Genomic DNA, 19,587 nt, shown 5'->3' on the forward strand with positions numbered 1-19,587 from the left:
GGATTTCACCAGTTTCCTCATTTCCCCTCCCCCAACCTTATCCCAGATCCAACCTTCCAACTTTCCACCCCCCTCATGACGTGTCCATTGTCCTTCCCACCTATCTGCTCCACCCTCCCCTTTGACCTATCACCATTACCCCCACCTCCATCTACCTATTGCGCTCTCACCTACCCGACCTCCAGCCCCACCCCCCTCCCTCCCATTTATCTCACCACCCCTCAGCTCACAGCCTCATTCCTGATGAAGGACTTTTGCCCAAAACATCGACTCTCCTGGTCCTCGGATGCTGCCTGACCTGCTGTGCTTTTCCAGCACCACACTCAACTCTAATCTCCAACATCTGCAGTCCTCATTTTCGCCTATGAGAGGGGGATGCTCTTTGGAGGGTCGGTGTGGACTCGATGGGCCAAATGGCTGGTTTCTAAACTGCTGGGATTCTGTACTAACCATGGATAGCCAGTTCATAGCACAGCCAGTGAAATCTTTCTCGAGTTTCGTGCTGTGTTGTTTTTGCTGCTTTAAACATAGATCTGGCATTCACATAATCTTTGCACATATTTGGAATGTGCTGTACAGTTTTGCAACTACTTCTGAAGTATAGTCACTGTTGCGAAGTAATAGTCATGGCAGCTAAGACATGCATCGTAAACTTCAAAAACAAAAATTGGATAATGATTAAAAGTCTTAGTGATGTTGATTTGGTATATACTCTTGCCCCCCCCACCCCACACACACACCTTGCCTGCAGCATATATACCACAGTTTCCTCACCACAAGGAAGAAGGGTCACAGGACCTGAAACATTGACTCTGCCTTCTGTCCACAGTGGCTGCCAGACCTTCTGAATTTCTCCAGTAATTTCTGTTTTTGCTTCAGATTTCCAGCATCCGCAATTCTTTGTTTTTTGATTTTAGGAATATGATCTGGGACAGAAAATTTATCTGCTCTTCTTTTAATATGAATTTGAGAACATTTACATCTATTTGAGTTAATGGACTGGGCCTCAGTTCAATGTCTCATCTAAAATACGGCACCTTCAGCACAAATGAACTCCTCAGCACTTTACTGGCATGTCAGCCTGAGTATTTATTTTCAGATTTCTGGAATGAAACTTTAACCTATGACCTTCTGGATCATTGGTGACACAATGTTACTACTGAGCCACAACTGACAACTACACAGTTATTTCAACCATTCCCCTTACTCCATGCAATGGCCCACACACAGCTCATTCAGACTGGCAGACTGCTCCTTCAGGAATGATGAAGAGCTTATGCCCGAAACATTGAGTCTCCTGTTCCTCAGATGCTGGCTGACCTGCTGTACTATTCCAGCACCACACTTTTCAACTCTGGCTCCCCAGCATCTGCAGTCCTCAATTTCTTCATGTTACCTACATGTTGTGGTTGATGGGCAGTGATTTTTCACAAGAGGAATGTGAAACAGAACGAAGTAACCCATGACGTAGTATTCATCATGTGTTGTTCAACCAACACTCTTTACATAATATGATAGCCTAAAATGTGTGCCACATTGCTAAAAAAAGTAGAATTTTTCTCTCCTGAAATAATGCCTGTTGGCTTCTTATGTGTTAATATGGTGGAGACTGTGAAAGGAATTTTTAAAAGTTCTGTATTGACTTAATGATTAAATCTAACAGGAATTGTACTCGTGAAGAACAGCACATTTACTTGCTTTGTGTGTGAAGTGTTTTATACTGAAATTAATGCACAATGATAAAATAATGTTACTGTAATAAAATATTCAAACTCCTTGTGTATAAAAATGCACTTGCACATAGCCAGACTAAGATCTCCACAAAAAAAAATTCAATGGTTATTGTCAAATACAGTGAGGTACTGTGTCTGGGAGAAGCTACTGGATCATAACCAGATGGTCCAGTGCTTGTCTTGTGACTTCACTCATGACTTCCTAAATAGCCAATTTACATAACCACACACAGTTACTGGCTCAGTTCCTTTATCAGAAAGTTTTAAAATGTTTCTACTGTGTCTAAGGTCTTCCTGCCACTGCCCCCATCCGCCTAAACCTCACCAAATCTAATACAGCACATGATCTCTTACGTATTTTTAAGTAAAATTGCAACCCATCAGGCCAATGGTCATGTCACACATTGTAGACAGCTTTGAGAGATTCAAGAAACAAGCCAAATGGCCCGTAACGTACCCGCAACTCCCGCACTACATACATCAAGGCGGCTACATAGAATTGTTAGATTAGTTTAAGAACGATTTGTGATAATTTACCCAACTATTAAAGTAATGCAAACATACTCAGTCAGCTTCTTCCCAAATAATCTTGCGTACTGCTAGGGACCTAATATGAAACATTTTTCAAAAGTAGGAAGTGGAGTTTGCTGTATGTCCCTATTTGTTTGATGCCCAATTCACACCTGACATTTAACATTTCTTTTGCCCAGTGGTTCAGAAGATGGTGGGTTGAAGTCCTAGTCCAGAGACTGGAGCCCATAATGCAGACTGACACTTTGGGGCAGTACTGAGGGAATACTGTACTATTGGAAGTGATATCAGTCAGATGAAAGATGGCACAATTTGAAGAACCGAGACACCTCCTCAGTGCCCTAACCAACATTTACCATTCGGCTATCACTAAGGCAGATTGTGACATGCAGTTGTTTGTGGAGGAATTTGTGCACAAATTGGTTGCCGTTGTGTACATTTTAACGTTTCCTTCCCGGGTATGCCAGTCCTTCCCTTTAACAGTCTTGCAACCCAGGAAGCTTCAGTAGCAGGATACACCCCAGGGAGGCGACCACTGGGTCACTGACACACGTCCGCGCCTCATTTTTCCCAATTTATTAGCTCAGATCGTCCATCTACAATAAAATTGACTCAGATTACCCAACGCATCAGAGGGGCAGGACTCTCTCCTCCTCAGTCCCTCGCCGGTACGAGACGCCGGGGATTGGGAGGCCCTCACCCACCCCCCGGGACGAGAGACACCCCCCAATCTCTCAATCCCGGGACAGGGGGCATTCATCACTCTCTCTCCCGCTACCCCCGAGACCGAGGACAAGAAGCCTCCTTCCTCACTACCCAACCCCCCCCCCCCCCCCCCCAAGGCTCCGGGTCGCGGCCCGCGGCCCGCACTCACTCAGCCAAGACTCCAGAGTGTCTGCCTCCTCCGCCGCCATCGCGCTGACTCCTCCCGCGTGCGGCCTCGCGAGAACAAACAGCGGGCTCCTTTAAAGAGACAAGCCTGACATCCGGGGCCTGGGGGCGGACAGGGAGGAGGGAATGGGGACCAGAACCCAATGAGAATATGGGGGTGATCTGGGGCAATATTGGGGGGGGGGGGAAGAGATCTGGGGCAATATCAGGGAGGGGTCATCTGGGGCAATATCAGGGAGGGGTCATCTGGGGCAATATTGGGGGGATCTGGGGCAATATTGGGGGGGGAAGAGATCTGGGGCAATATTGGGGGGGGAAGAGATCTGGGGCAATATCAGGGAGGGGTCATCTGGGGCAATATCAGGGAGGGGTCATCTGGGGCAATATTGGGGGGATCTGGGGCAATATTGGGGGGGGAAGAGATCTGGGGCAATAGGGAGGGGTCATCTGGGGCAATATTGGGGGGATCTGGGGCAATATTAGGGCAGTGGGGGAGATATGGGCAATATTAGGGGAGTGGGGGAGATATCGGACAATATTGGGGAGGGATCTGGGAGATCTGGGGTAATATTGGGGATGTGGGTGAGATCTGGGGCAATATTGGGGGGTGGAGGAGATATGGGACAATATTGGGGAGGGATCAGGGAGATCTGAGGTAATATTGGGGATGTGGGTGAGATTTGGGGTAATATTGGGGATGTGGGTGAGATCTGGGGCAATACTGGAGAGTGGGGGAGATCTGGGGCAATATTGGGGGGTGGAGAGATCTGGGGCAATATTGGGGGAGTGGGGGAGATCTGGGACAATATGGAGTGGGGGTAATATGGGGTGGGGGCAATATGGGATGGAGATGAGGGTGGAGGCAATATGGGATGGGGGTGATTTGGGTCAACTTTGGGGGGAGATTTGGATCAAATTTGGGGTATTTGGTTTAGCATTGGGGGAAATTTGGGTCAATATTGAGGGTTGGGAGAGATTTCGGTCAATATTCGGGGGTGGGACAGATATGGATCAATATTGGAGGGGATGGGGGGAGATTTGGGTCAATATTGGGGAGGTGGAGCTATTAACGTGATGAGGTACAGAGGACATGGGAATTGGAAATATTTGGTGAATGGAAAATATAGGATACGAGTGTTCAGGGATAAAAGATCAACATGGATATTTACTTGGGGAATATTAAATTATTATTCGGGTGATGGGGGTTTGAAACATTGGGTAAATTGGGAAACCAGGATATGACAGGACATGAGGATATGAGCAACCAAGCTATAAGGAGTTTGGAAAAACTGGAACATTGGACTACAATGGAACAGGATGGAGTGAAGGGATTAACAGACTCAAAAGAAACAAGTTAGCTCAGTAAGAGACACGTATAACAGAAACTAAGGCTAAGGCCGACTAATAATGAGGAAGGCAAACTAACTGATCAGAGAAAATGGAACTGCAACTGAAACTTTAAGTAGACTCTCACTTAAATGCTTTATATTTCCAGCATCTTCCATTTTAATTTCATTTTTCTAATATTTGCAATTTCAACAAATTATGTTTCTTTTGTGTTCCTTCCGAATAACAAAGCAACAGTAAATTATAGCAATACCAAGTTTAAACATACTTTAAATAGACCTTGTTTAGGGAAATATAAATATTTGTTTTTTTCCTGTTACAGGTTGGCATCCTGTGCCTAGAGTCAATCACAGTGTGGAATTTGAGTTGCATACAGAATAACCAATGGGCTGTTGGTAAATCATTTTAGAATATAACAATCTGATTGCCCACAAATTACCAGATTTACTAAACTAAATTTCACAATGTTTCCTGATAGAAGTTGAACTCATGGATTGCAAGTCCAACACTGAAGTTTAACAAACGACAGTACGTATCAGATGCAAAAATAAATATAAATTTGATTACAAATCACAATTTAGTGTGGAGAGGAACTGCCCAACAGGAGTCATTTAAAATTAAACTGAGGTTATTATGTGTCTATTAACAATGCTTACTTGCAGTCTCTATTCCAATTCACATCATTTTTTGGACTGACACTTCCAGACCCATGTGTCTTCTAAAAGGAAGGTTTCCATTCACATAGTACTTTTCATTATCACCAAATGTCTTCAAGTGCTTTCCAGCCAATAGAATACTTTTGAATTGTAATCTCTGTTATAATGTAGAAAATGTGGTGCCCAATTTGCACACAAGGAGGTCCCAAATACATCAATGTAACAATGATCAAATAATTTGTTTTTGTGATTTTGATTGAAACAGATGTCCCCTCTCTCGGGTAATTCCAGAACCAGAGGGAACTGTTTAAAAACATAGGAGTGGCCCTTTTAGACAGAGATGAGGAGAAAGTGATTCTTTCAGAGATTGAATGACTGTGGTACACTCTGTCTCAAGACGGGTGAAGCAGGGTCATTGAAAATTTATGAAGGTGGAGGAAAGTACATTCTTGTTAGGCAAGGGAATCAAATTTGGGATAGATGGGAATGTGGAAATCAAATCACAAACAGATCAGGCATGACCTACTTCCGTTCCTAACTTGTATGTTCTATGTATCTTCAAAGGGTGGATATTGGCCAGAACATTGAGAATAGCTCCCTTTTCATTGAACATGTTCCAAAGTCTCTATATCCATGAGAGGGAAAACAGGTCATGATTAACATTTCACCCAAAAGATGGCATCTCCAACTCCAATAGCATTGAATACTAGCCTTGATTTTTGTATTCAAGTCCTAGCATGAAGTTTCATCTCAAAACCTGTGATTCAGAGGAAGGAGTGCAACCAAATTAGTCACTATCCAGAAACTCCGACCTCAAAAAAGACAGTAATAGTTCACTGGCCTCTTCAATATTACGTTCTAAACCTGTAATTTCTATCATCATATGAGAGCACCATCACCTGAAAGATCACCATCACCAGTCAACATGTCATCTGGATTTTAAACTATATTGCCATTCTTTCATTGTCACTGAGTAAAAATCTTCTAACAGTTCGTAAAAGCACCACAGGTGTGCCTGCAGCACATGAATGCAGTTGCTCATGAAGGTGCCTCACCAACACTTTTTCAATAGCAATTAGGATAGACAACTAATTATGGTTTTGAGAATGATGCTGACATCTCATGATTAAATAAAAAAAATGTAATTAATAAGTTCAAAGGGGAATTCAGGAGACATTTCTTCACCATATGTGATTAGAATGTGGAACTTGCTATGTCAGGGAGTAGTTGAGGCAAATAGAAACAATGGAGCAGGAGTAGGCCATTCAGCCCATTCTCCTCCACCGTTTTAATACTGATGACTGATTGAGCACTTGAAAGCCTTTTACTCAAACTATCTCCAAAACTCTTTCTAAATCAACTTCTACTTTAAATATTTTCAAAGATTGAACTTCCACAGCCACGTCTGGTAGAGAATTCCAAAGATTCACTATCCTGAATAAAAACAAAATTCTCATCTCATTTCCTTATTTTGATATTGTGCCCACTGGCTCCAGACTCCCTAACCAGGGGAAACCTCTTACATGCATTACCCTGTTTATCCCTTTAAGTATTTCATAGATTTCAATGAGATCACTGCTTATTCTTTGAAACACCAGAGAATATAGGCCCAGAATGTCCAATATCTCTTCATAGGTCAGTCCCAACATCTTCGGACAGATCTGGTGAACTTTTGTTGCACTCCTTCTCTGGCAGTATCTTTCCTGGGACAAGATGAAATCTGCATAGAGTTCTCCAGATTCAGTCTAACCAAAGTTCTATCCAATTGAAGCAATATTTTACTATTAGCTTTTCAAATATATATAATATTTAATATGTATATGTATGTTTAAGGGAAATCTATTAAGTACAAGAGGGAGAAAACAATAGAGGGTTATATAAAGTAGGATAGGAAGTTCAAGTTGCACATAAATACTGATACAGACCAGTTGAGCCAAACGGTCTGTTCCTGTGCTGTACATTTTATGATACTAACCGACCTTAACATGCATGTTGTGAAGATGATGCAAAGCAGTTTCAAGAAGATTTGAAGAGACTTAGTAACTGGACAAAAAATGGCACGTGAAATACAATGTGGAATATTCAGTATATCTACTTTGATAGGAAGAACAGATGTGCATAGTATTTCTCAAAAACGAATAAGAAGTTAGAGAGTGTAGATGTACAAAGGGACCTGGGAGTTCTTGTCAATAAGCCCCTGAAAACTAACATGTAGTTGCAGCAGGTATTAAGAAGTTTAATGGTATATTGGCTTTTATTACAAAAGGACTCAAGTTTAGGAGTAGTGAAATTTTGTTTCAATTCTATTGAACATTGGTTAGATTATATCTGGAGTACTGTACTGTATGCAATTTTGGTCACCTTGAAGAAAGATCTTACTGCCGTAAAGAGAGTGCATCACAGGTTCACCAGATTTGTTCTTGGAAGAGCAAGACTGTTTTATGAATAAAGGTTGGAGAAACAGCTTGTATTCTGTAGAGTTTTAATAAATGAGAGGTGATCTCATTGAAAGCACAGAATTCTCAAAGGGATAGATAAAGTTGATGCAGGTAAGACGCTCCCCATAGTTTCAGAGTCTGTAACCAGTTACAGTTTCAAAATAAGGGGGCAACATAAGGGGAAAACGTCTTAGGGCAAAGATTAGAAAGCTTACTGAGAGTTGTGAATCTTTGAAATTCCCTACCACAGAGGACTGTGGAAGCTCAGTCATGGAATATGTTTAAAGTAGCGATGGACATATTTCTCAATGCAAATTATATTAAAGACAATACTCTGGGGGAAAATAGCTTTGAAATGGATGATCAGATGTGATCACACTGCATGGAGAAGGAAGCCTGACAGACTTTTCCGGCCTGGATTATATGGCAGCAGAGGAACACTTCCATACAAGTCTGGGAGGTGCATCACATGATGTCCAAACTGCAGGTGCTAAGTAGATAGTCAATGGATGACAGCCTGTTGCAGACGTTTACACACCTCTTTAGATCCCAAAGCCAGCATCATCTCAGCCACACTCGGTCCTTGCTGCAAGGAAATTAAAACAAAATCAGTTCCTCAAAAAAAAATCATAGGAGCCAAACACTAAAACTTGCAATATTATTCAATATACCCCTAGTTCTCAATGCCATAGCCTTCTTCCCCTGCATGTTTCCAGATTGTAAATCCTTTCCTCTTTCCCCACAAAACATCAGGATTAGATATTGTGCAACCTAGGAGCACTGGAGGCCATTTGACCTCTGCTAGTTCTTTGATAGAACTATCCAATTAGCCCACCGTTATCACAAAGCCCTACAAATCACAGCTCATAAGAACTAGTTGACTAAGGAAAAAATATTCACATGTCTGCGCACACCCCTCAGTTTTTTGCTGATTATTTAAATGTTTCCCCTAGTTTCTGATTCTCTAACCTCAGGAAACAATTTCCTCCTATCTACTTCTTCAGTCATTTTACATTTTGATCATCTGTATCAACTGTTGGCCTTCTTTACTCTAAGGAGAACAATCCTGGCATCTCCAATCAGTCCATATAAGTGAAGTCATTCACCCTGGTAAATATCCTCGTCTCCCTACCTGCTTTCCACTAAGAGCCAGTCGAAGAACCTTCATCATGTCACTGTACTTGGTACTTGTGAACTGGGTCTGTAGTGCTCTCAGTTCATTGTTCAGCTCTGCTGGGCTCACACTTCTATTGGACCAGGTCTGGAAGAATCTAGAATTCAGTGGATGAGTTACAATTAGCTTGGTGTACACCTGAATTTCTAAAACTGACTTACGGCATGTCAGAACTAGAGGGAGATGTGGGGTGGAGCTTGAGGAGGTGATTGGAGGTTGGTGTGCAATTATTGTAAGAGAGCGAACCAATGGTGACAACAAAAATTGTGCTAGCTGGTGGGGTTGTTGGGCGGGGGAGATAGGAGGAGGAAATAAAGACAAATCCAAAAGGTATCATTTAATGAAAACATGCTTGCTATTCTGGACGATCCTTCGCATTTTGATATCCTGATTCAGCATTTACCAACGGGAAATGCTAATTGTGTCCCTAATGTTGTCTCCAGGCAGGGTCAGTGTTGCAATGTACCCCATGCAATTTCCTGTTTCTGAGCAGTAATTCCAGAGCAGGAAATGAGTGCAAGTTGCAGCATGCAAACATTTTTATTTCAATGATTGGCAGAACTCTCAGCCTCCCACAATGGCAATTGGTTTCAAGGGAATATTTGGTAAATCAGGCTAAAGTTAAAACTGCCCCTACTCTAATTTCCACACTTTCCTCAACAGCACAGGGAGATGGAATGGAAAGAGAATTTTACCTGCTAAATGAAATGGGTTTCGGTAATGAAGGGAACAGAAAAATGACAGGTGGTAAATATTATGTTCCATATCACTTCAGCCCATGTAACTTGTGCAAAATCAACAGGTCCTTACCGCATCACTACACAACAGATCTTTTCTCCTTCAGTTGACAGATTCAGCATTTGCTCATGGGACACAACAGGTCGAAACCAGAGGTATGAGTAGTTTGGTGACACCAATTCCTGCAAATGGGTGATGTGGCCCTGTCAACAAGAACATAAAACACAATTTAGAAATGGAATCCTGCAATTTGTGAACACTAGCAACGAAATGGGTAGGAAACATAATGGGTAGGAAATTCAAACCATCACTGGACCCACACAGGAAAATCATTTCTCCCTGTATATTTTAGCAGTTCAGGTAGGCACCTGGGCTGGTTCAGAGTTCAGAAAGGGGTAAAAGTGAAGAAAAACTTCAGCATTGTTCTTACCTTCCTGTGTAGCAACATCCGTTCCACATAATCAGTGCATAACGCCTCACTATCCATCAGCTTATCACCAAACTCCTTCTCAACCATAGCTTGAAGCTCTGTCACTAACCGCTGCCGCGAGTTGGCACATTCAATACGCTGCAGCAAGTGCATCCTGATGGACAGAAAGCCAGCAGGTGGATAAGTATTGGCAAGTAGAAACAGGAGTAGACTATGCTGCCCCCTTAAGCCTATCTGCAATTCATTAGCTGAAATATATGCCTTTGCCCCATATCCCATAACACCTATAGTGAACAGAAAGCTATCCCTCAGATTCAAAATCAACATAGCTGTTTATGGAAGAAACTTCTTGTAAAAAAATGAGGTCTGCAGATGCTGGAGATCACAGCTGAAAATGTGTTGCTGGTTAAAGCACAGCAGGTTAGGCAGCATCTCAGGAATAGGCCTATTCCTGAGATGCTGCCTAACCTGCTGTGCTTTAACCAGCAACACATTTTCAGGAAGAAACTTCTTCCAAAGGCATTGATTACCTGCTGGGAAACAGCCTCCCCTGCTACCTCACCTAACATTCCTCATCTTCTTCTACTGTGGAAACCTTTCCATTTTGTGGAATTACTCAAGTAGGCCCCAAAACATTTTAAGTCTCATTAATCCAAGAATCGTGAAGTCATTTGTAGTCCCAATAGGTTGATTAGCTAACTTGGTGCAGACCAGGAACAAATCTGAGACTATCAGAGTCTGTATGATTCAGTAACAAGTTTGCACTTTTGCAGCATGATCGAAGGACATTTGAAAGCACTTCACAGGCAATAAACTGTTTCTGAAGGCACTGCAGCAAGGTCCAACAAACAGTAGCCAGTTAAGGTGCCAGGGAAATTTCTCAGCTTCTCTTTGATTAGTACCATGGAATCTTTTGCATGCACCTGTACAGATCAATGGAACGTTCACTTATTGTCTGAAACAAAACACTTAGATAGTGTAGCACTCTCTCAGTACTGTATGGAAATGTTGGTCCAGCTGATAATGGTGGCTCCACTCTCAGCTTGAACCCACACACTTCTGTAACACACAAATATGTAGATTTGACAATCAGGCAAACCCAGTTGGTGCAACAGAATAAAGTGCTGGAACAGAATAAAGGAAAGCCTGGAGCATAGGTGGGAGACAGGGTGCTCATTGTCAGCAACTGGGGAGAGAATGCACTACTCCAGTGAAGGGGGGAATGACCATCATGCCAATCACAGGGTGGAATGGGGGAGTACTACTCCAGCAAAGGTGAGGGATGAGGACAGCCCTGATTGCGCCTGTGTGAAGGGGTGGGTGATCAGGGGGATAGAATACCATTTCAGTGAAGGGAGAAGAAAGGCCACCATGCCAGACAGGTGGGGGGGCAAACTAACCTGGGTAGGGAACATGCTGCCAAAGTGGGCTGGGTGCACCATGCCAATGTGAGCAGGGAACACACTGTTAGCTTTTATAATGTGTTGCACACTTATTCACCTGTTAAACTCTGGCAGCTTGTCAAGGTCCAAAAGTGCAGAGTGGGTTGTTATTTTGGTCACATCAAACTCGCTGATGAGCTCCTCCAGCATCCGACCTAGTCGATTTCCTGGAAACACAAAATTAAGATAACAGGGTTTTATGTAGTTTTCATTTCACTTCCTCTCAGACTTCCGTCTCTGGGTCTTTGCATCATCCATCAGGGGATCAGACCTGCTGCTGCCCTGTGCTTATTCTGGTGCTCCCAAGCTTGCACTATCCAATATGCATCTTCGCCTGACTGCATACTATCCTGTAGTATGATATCTGTTCAGTGCACAACCCTGTACACAATGCAGCCCAGCTTATACATGTTCACTGTACCATACAGTCCAGCCTGTACATGTTCACTGTACAACATAGCCCAGCCTTCGTATGTTCATCTAAATATAAGACTGTACAAATTCTCTCTATAACATCCTGCGCTGTGACCACTTTGCAACAAAGTCCACCCTCTTCATGTTCCCTTTATATGACCTAGTCTGTACATAGTTCTGTGTGCAACACACCCCAGGCTGCACACTATTCTATACACAACCACAGAGGTAAAAACAATGACTGCAGATGCTGGAAACCAGATTCTGGATTAGTGGTGCTGGAAAAGCACAGCAGTTCAGGCAGCAACCAAGGAGCAGCAAAATCGACATTTCGGGCAAAAGCCCTTCATCAGGAAAACCCCAGCCTTCATTCAGTCCAAATTACAACACAGAGCAGCCTGCGCAGTGTCTTGTGTGCAACACAACCCAACAAATGAAATCCCACATAGAATGCAAGTAAGCACGTTTCATCTCTGCACAACCCATTCCAGACAGAGTAAATCCCTTTCCCTACACACAGCACCTGAGAAGCCAGATCCACAGTTGGTGACAATGTCAAGTAAAGCCTCTGGAAGCACTCCATTCTGGGAAAAGTTCTGGATGAACAGATCACCCTGACGTTTGGAAAGTTTGCTGCCATCTTTGTTCAGGAGAAGTGGAAGGTGAGCAAAAGCTGGAGGGTCCCATTCGAAGGCCTTGTACATCAGTAGGTGCTTGGCAGTGGAAGTGAGCCACTCAGTGCCCCGCAAAACATGGCTGATTTTCATATGGTGATCATCAACTACATTTGCCAAATGGTAGGTTGGAAACCCATCCGCCTTAAGGATAACGGGGTCACCCTCCACACTGGCAGGATCTAGCCTGTTCAGTCCATATACCAGATCTTCAAAGGGCGCAGCACCCTCCTCCAGTCGAAACCGGATAACATGTGGGCATCCTTGTGCCAATCGCTCCTCTACTTGAGTCTGAGTCAGGTGCCGACAGCGATTATCATACCTGAAAAAGGACAGCATTTGTATTACAGAAGTCCACAGATAGTGAATTTGAAGCCCACTTCAGAAAGGAGTCCACATGTCAGACTAACAGTGTGGAAGCAGGCCATTCAACCCATTAAGTCCACACTGATCCTGCGACGAGCATGCTACCCAGACCCCTACATTCCTCATGACTAATCCACTTAGCCTATATATCTCTGGACACTACGAGGCAATTTAGCATGTCCAGTCCACCTAACCTGCACATCTTTGGAAACCAGAGGGCTTGAAGGAATCTCACGCAGACAGGGAGAACATGCAAACTCCACATAGACAGTCATGACAGTGGAATCAAACCTGGGCCCCTGGTGCTGTGAGGCAGCAGTGCTAACCACTGCACCACCATGTTCTGATAGACTGTTGCAATGTTAGAGGTTCCCTTTCAGATTCAACATTGAACTAATACATCTGGTCTTATAGGTGTAGATAAAAGATACAACAGCACTTTTCAAAGAAGACTAGGTTAGGTACTCCCTGATCAATTTCTATATACCAACAAATATTGTTAAACAAGTTGGCTATTGCCACATTACTGTTTATGGGGATTTGCTGCGCACAAATTATCTGTCACAATCCCAATATTACAACAACTACATTGGTATATCATAAAGTTATAAAAGGCATTAAAGTTTGTCACTTTCTTAATTAAAGGACAGGGTGTACTGTACAGGGAAAGGACAAAGTGTATCATAAAGGATATAGCATAGATCAGGACCTATTGAATATGATAGGACGTGGTGAGTATTAAAGATGGGTGTAAATTGAAGGACAGAGTTTATCTTAAAATATAATCCAGAGATAAAAGTCAAATGCTCACATATTTTAAAATTATTTTTCTACAAATTATTTCTGCAATCAGAGCTAGATAGCAAAAACTGAGTGTCACTGAAGATATGACGACTGAAGGATTTAGAAGAAACAAGCAGAAGGCAGAGATTGGGTTAGTTGTTTTTGCTGGGGGTGGGTTAGTGCAGGGGAAGGGGGACATGACACAGGGGTAGGTAAGAGCAGTAGGATTCCAGATAATTCACATCACAGTTTCTCCACAATAATACAAATAGGCTTTGAAGCCCATTGAGGTTGTTTTGCTGCTCAATTTGATCATGATTGAGCATCCTCTTTCAAGTATAGAAATAAATCAAAGACAAAGTCAGAAGGAAGGCAAATGATCTGTGTCCACAGATAGCTCCCTGTAATCATATATTTCAAACTTACTTTGGTGTTTGTCTCATTCTCAATGCTTCCTTCTTCAACATTTCCAGACGCTGGGGGCTACAGAAGCAATAATATGCTGCATTCTTCATTAGCAGGGTTTCAGTGGCCTTTAAGTACAGATCCAGTCGCTCTGACTGTTTGTATGGTCCATACGAGCCTCCTCTCTTAGGGCTTTCATCAGGGGGGATTCCTAGTTAGCAAGTAAAACAAGTGTGATAACCTAGAGAAGTATACTGCACATGGAAAACAAAGGGATTCTTATAATTGAAGGCTTTATATTAATTGTAACAGGGTTTGTTATTACAGCAAGTTTTACATTAGTTATGTATACCAGAGTGTATTCTAACCAAACGTTTTACTGAGTGTATTTAACACTCTATATTATAATTGTACTGGGTTCAGGAACAAGAAGATGGTGATAATTGAGCCTAATACTTAGCCTGAAGTTTTTAAACAGAGGGAGTGAGATGAATGAATGCCTTATACTATGAATGTACAAATGACAGCCTCCCAGCATACTCTACCTGCCCATTCCAGTACATCCTCAATGCTCTCCGCTGCTCCAGGAACAAGGCGGCTCTGATCTGTATCTTCAATCCGGAGAATGAACGTACCTCCATGTTTTTTGGCAAATATGTAATTGTACAGAGCTGTGCGAAGTCCTCCTAGATGCAGGAAGCCTGGTAAAACAAGTGAAAAATCAAGGAATTTAGAGAAAGGACTTCTTCAAAAAAATCAGGTCTGAGGGCACCCCAACAGCAAATCAACTAAGGAATTTGGAATAAAAAGTCCAGACTGTCACTTCTTGTGATGAAATTTTACCTCAGCAAGAATATGCCCAATGAGCTACAATTGGACCATGGTATTCAGGAGCTCCTGGGACAAGCAGGCGTTAAAGCAAATGATGACAAGCACTAAGGTGGCAGTTGCCTTAAGGACAATGGTTTTCAGGGATGCACAGTATGTTGGGATGTACAAAAAGGGACACACGAGGAGGTGAGGATGGATGTTCAATAAGAAAGGTTTACAGAGGAAAAGTAGGTAAGAGTGGCAGAGTAATAGAAAAATATTGATGGGGAAGACTGGGCGAGGTTGAGGAGGGACGTTTTACAGGTTCCAGGCAGAGGCAGAAAGCTGGGGAAAAAGTCTTGCCAGGAGGGGGGGGGGGGGGGGGGAGTTTGGTGAGCAATTTGTGGAGATGGGGGAAGAGCGACACAAATGGTCTTATGACCGACACGAACATGATGGGCCGAAAGGCCTCTTTTCATGCTGTTAAAAAAATTATTTACTACGACACTGGGGTCATGTCTCAGGTTGAATGTCGCGTGGAGATCTGGAACTGGAGCTTTACTGAGCCAATACCGTAATGCCCAACTTATTTTCTTTATTAACTACAAATATGTGAATATCAATATGTTATAATCTGCCACCCTGCAGCTCCTCTGCCTCACTACCTGTGGGGCTCGGCCCAAACCGCAGCCTCACCCTGCCCTCCGGCCGCTCGCTACTCCCGGCCCCTCCACACAGGCCGGATCTCCAGCCTTCAGCCAGACCGAAAGGGACACACTGAAGCCGAAACAGCCGAGGCCTCAGGGTTAACAACACCATGTTGGCGCAGGCGCCGCTTCGGGACTGACTGGAGGAACAACTTCCGGCCTGTCCTTTCATTGGGAAGGCGAGGCCTCCCACTGTCACTCAATCACCAAGCCCCGCCCCGCGCAGGTGTGTCTGAGATTGATGGATGCAGAAAGAGGATCGGAGGTTTGGAGAGATAGAGAGAGAGAGTGTGTGTGTCTCTGTCATGGTCAGAAAGACAGAGAAGCTGAAAGAGAAATATCTTAGCAAGCGAAGGCGGCAACGAGAAACAAGAATAGTCAGTTACTGTGGCAGCCATAACTTCAACCTACAAAGAGACTACCAGCCACAGTCCTTTAGTATTACTGTATTCCAAACTGAATGGCATTTCTGACTATCATGTCACCAGACTACACTCACAAAAAATGCAGAATTTGCTTTGCTTCCTTCTTTGTCCTCCTGTTTGACAAGGTGGATGGATGGATGGTTGGTTTGCAATGCAGAGTGAGGCCAACAGCATGGGTTCAATTCCTGCACTGGCTGAGGTTATAGCTGCAAATGTGTTGCTGGTCAAAGCACAGCAGGTTAGGCAGCATCTCAGGAATAGAGAATTCGACGTTTCGAGCATAAGCCCTTCATCAGGAATAAGAGAGAGAGAGCCAAGCAGGCTGAGATAAAAGGTAGGGAGGAGGGACTAGGGGGAGGGGTGATGGAGGTGGGATAGGTGGAAGGAGGTCAAGGTGAGGGTGATAGGCCGGAGTGGGGTGGGGGCAGAGAGGTCAGGAAGAGGATTGCAGGTTAGGAGGGCGGTGCTGAGTTGAGGGAACCAACTGAGACAAGGTGGGGGGAGGGGAAATGAGGAAGCTGGAGAAATCTGAATTCATACCTTGTGGTTGGAGAGTTCCCAGGCGGAAGATGAGGCGCTCCTCCTCCAGCCGTCGTGTAGTTGTGTTCTGCCGGTGGAGGAGTCCAAGGACCTGCATGTCCTCGGTGGAGTGGGAGGGGGAGTTAAAGTGTTGAGCCACGGGGTGATTGGGTTGGTTGGTTCGGGCGGCCCAGAGGTGTTCTCTGAAGCGTTCCGCAAGTAAGCGGCCTGTCTCACCAATATAGAGGAGGCCACATCGGGTGCAGCGGATGCAATAGATGATGTGTGTGGAGGTACAGGTGAACTTGTGGCGGATATGGAAGGATCCCTTGGGGCCTTGGAGGGAAGTGAGTGTGGAGGTGTGGGCGCAAGTTTTACATTTCCTGCGGTTGCAGGGGAAGGTGGCGGGGGTGGAGGTTGGGTTGGTGGGGGGTGTGGATCTGACAAGGGAGTCACGAAGGGAGTGGTCCTTGCGGAACGCTGATAGGGGAGGGGAGGGAAATATATCCTTGGTGGTGGGGTCCGTTTGGAGGTGGCGGAAATGGCGGCGGATAATACGTTGTATGCGCAGGTTGGTGGGGTGGTAGGTGAGAACCAGTGGGGTTCTGTCTTGGTGGCGGTTGGAGGAGCGGGGCTCAAGGGCGGAGGGTTATAATCAAGGTTTTTTTTTCTAGATTAGACTTACAGTGTGGAAACAGGCCCTTCGGCCCAACAAGTCCACACCGACCCGCCGAAGCGCAACCCACCCATACCCCTACATTACCCCTTACCTAACACTATGGGCAATTTAGCATGGCCAATTCACCTGACCCGCACATCTTGTGATTGTGGGAGGAAACCGGAGCACCCGGAGGAAACCCACGCAGACACGGGGAGAACGTGCAAACTCCACACAGTCAGTCGCCTGTGAACCCGGGTCTACAGGCGCTGTGAGGCAGCAGTGCTAACCACTGTGCCACCGTGCCGCCCTCAAAAAAGAAGGTTCTTCCTTCTCTACCTCTTTACTTGCCTGAGGCGGTGACCCTCAGGTTAAGCTGCCACTAGTCATCTCTCTTTAATGAGTCTGGTAGGACCAGGGTGACTCTATCCTTACCCCTTTTTGAGACAAAGCATGATGTAGTTTAGGAGAAATTGAGGACTGCAGTTGCTGGAGATCAGAGTTGAAAATGTGTTGCTGGAAAAGCGCAGCAGGTCAGACAGCATCTAAGGAGCGGGAGAATCGATGTTTCGGGCATGAGCCCTTCTTCAGCTTGAATGATTGGCTGCGAGCTCTTCTATATCATTATTTCAATTTGCTGCACTACAAGGAGAACTGCAGTCTTTGAGGAGAGTCTTTGAGACATTTTATTTGTTCTCATCAGGCAGATTGGCCATTTGAGAGTTGGAGCAAGCAGGACCTGGCAGGGAAGACACTCTTCAGCCATTTGGGGACACTGTTGATTTTCCAAGTTTTCCTGAATGCTTGTGGAACTGGCTTCAAATAGTACACTAATGTTTGTTCAGTGATCGTCCCATTGGAGGATGCAGTGGAGGCATTGCTAATAGAGTTTCTGTTAGGAGCCTGGAAGGACACAGCAAGCCAGGTAGCATCAGGAAGTGGAGAAGTTGATATTTTGGGTATAACCCTTCTTCAAGAAGGGTTCATTCCTGAACAAGGGTTATACACAAAACACCAATTTTTCCACCTCCTGATGCTACCTGGCTTGCTGTGTTCTTTTAGCCTCCTAACTGTCTACTTTGGATCCTACTATCTTCAGTTTTTTTTTCTCTATTAGAGTTTCTGTAGATTTCTTATATGTTGCTGATACAAGTCCAGGTCTCACTGTAGTACAGGAGTACAGTGATGACAACTGCTCTGTATAAATCTTTGGTTAACTTGCAGATGTCTTTGATGAAGAACTCATGCTTGAAACGTCGACTCTCCTGCTCCTCAGATGCTGCCTGACTGGCTGTGCTTTTCCAGTACCGCACTTTTCAACTCTGATCTCCAGTCTTCACATCCTCCTAGAGGTCTTTGTTGGACCACCCCATCACTGGTGACCCTTTAAAAGAGGAAGCTTCCAAGGTAAACAAAATGCTACTCACAGAAACAGTGTACATCAGTAGTCTGTTTCTCTGCAATTACTTTTGAATTCACACCTACCAGACCAATTGCTCTTAAACATTTTGCTTCTGATGCTCCCTTCTCAAGTGATGAAAATTCCATGGACCTCCCATTAGTATTTTCTTCTGGGTATAAAAATGAGTTGTACAATCAAAAATTGAAAAGTATATAATTTCTGGGAATGATTAGCTCAGTTTTTTAGGCAGAGAGTGTGGTTCAGAAAAAAATAACAGCCAACAATATGAATTGAATTCCTGTTCTGGTTGAGATAAATTTGGAACTGGCTCCTTGCCTGATGTGATGATAGTTTCTGTTCAAGCTTTGTAGCTAATCGACTCTTTAATAATGAAAAATTCCTACAATCCTTATAGACTATGGTTATTAATTTTGTTTTCCTCACATTGTGAAATTTGATGATGTTGAGCAATAATTCTGTACAAGCATTGACAATATGTGCGAATATCATGGTCAATATGGGTTAGTAAATTTGCAGATGCAGCTAAAGTTGGTGGAGTTGTGGACAGTGTGGAAGGATGTTGCAGGTTACAGAGGGACATAGATAAGCTGCAGAGCTAGGCTGGGCGGTGGCAAATGGAGTTTAATGCAGAAAAATGTGAGGTGATTCACTTTGGAAGGAGTAACAGGAATACAGAGTACTGGGCTAAAGGTAAGATTCTTGGTAGTGTGGATGAGCTGAGAGATCTCAGTGTTCATGTGCGTAGATCCCTGAAAGTTGCCACCCAGGTTGATAGGGTTGTATGTACAGTGCATTTCAAAGCCATGAAGTCATGTTGCAGCTGCACAAATCTCTCGTGTGGCTGCACTTGGAGTATTGCATACAGTTCTGGTCGCTGCATTATACAAAGTTTGTGGAAGCATTGGAAAGAGTGCAGAGGAGATTTACCAGGATGTTGCCTGTTATGGAGGGAAGGTCTTATGAGGAAAGGCTGAGGGACTTGAGGCTGTTTTCTTTAGAGAGGATAAGGTTAAGAGATGACTT

The 19,587-nt window shown here is 44.0% G+C and overlaps 2 protein-coding genes across 2 annotated transcripts in view; both read right to left on the reverse strand.

Moving 5' to 3' along the window:
- Nucleotides 1-3,199, reverse strand: part of LOC132825451 (ADP-ribosylation factor-binding protein GGA1-like) — a 42,473-nt gene extending 39,274 nt beyond the window's left edge. Inside the window, exon 1 of the mRNA XM_060840734.1 lies at nt 3,139-3,199. Within this exon, the coding sequence (XP_060696717.1) occupies nt 3,139-3,178 (40 nt within the window). The 5' untranslated portion in view covers nt 3,179-3,199. The remainder of the gene's footprint in view (nt 1-3,138) is intronic.
- A 1,454-nt stretch (nt 3,200-4,653) lies between these two features.
- ears2 (glutamyl-tRNA synthetase 2, mitochondrial) lies at nt 4,654-15,667 on the reverse strand. The gene is made up of 9 exons (XM_060840736.1): nt 15,498-15,667; nt 14,568-14,723; nt 14,044-14,233; nt 12,318-12,790; nt 11,439-11,547; nt 9,939-10,092; nt 9,581-9,711; nt 8,729-8,867; nt 4,654-8,182 (listed from the first exon to the last, which is right to left on the reverse strand). The coding sequence occupies exons 1-9, from the start codon at nt 15,649-15,651 to the stop codon at nt 8,099-8,101; spliced, it is 1,590 nt and encodes a 529-aa protein (XP_060696719.1). The 5' UTR covers nt 15,652-15,667; the 3' UTR covers nt 4,654-8,098.
- Between the last annotated feature and the right edge of the window lie 3,920 nt (nt 15,668-19,587).

Source organism: Hemiscyllium ocellatum, chromosome 20 (genome assembly GCF_020745735.1).
Source record: "Hemiscyllium ocellatum isolate sHemOce1 chromosome 20, sHemOce1.pat.X.cur, whole genome shotgun sequence".
In the NCBI taxonomy this organism is placed as follows: domain Eukaryota; kingdom Metazoa; phylum Chordata; class Chondrichthyes; order Orectolobiformes; family Hemiscylliidae; genus Hemiscyllium; species Hemiscyllium ocellatum.

Bases quoted from the DNA above. Each gene is read 5' to 3' on its own strand.
- ears2 (XM_060840736.1), bottom strand. From the start codon at position 15,651: ATGGTGTTGTTAACCCTGAGGCCTCGGCTGTTTCGGCTTCAGTGTGTC. The intron at 14,724-15,497 runs GTAGTGAGGCAG...TTGTTTTACCAG, and splicing joins GTTTGGGCCGAGCCCCACAG to GCTTCCTGCATCTAGGAGGA. The intron at 12,791-14,043 runs GTAAGTTTGAAA...GTCCTTTTTCAG, and splicing joins AGAATGAGACAAACACCAAA to GTATGATAATCGCTGTCGGC.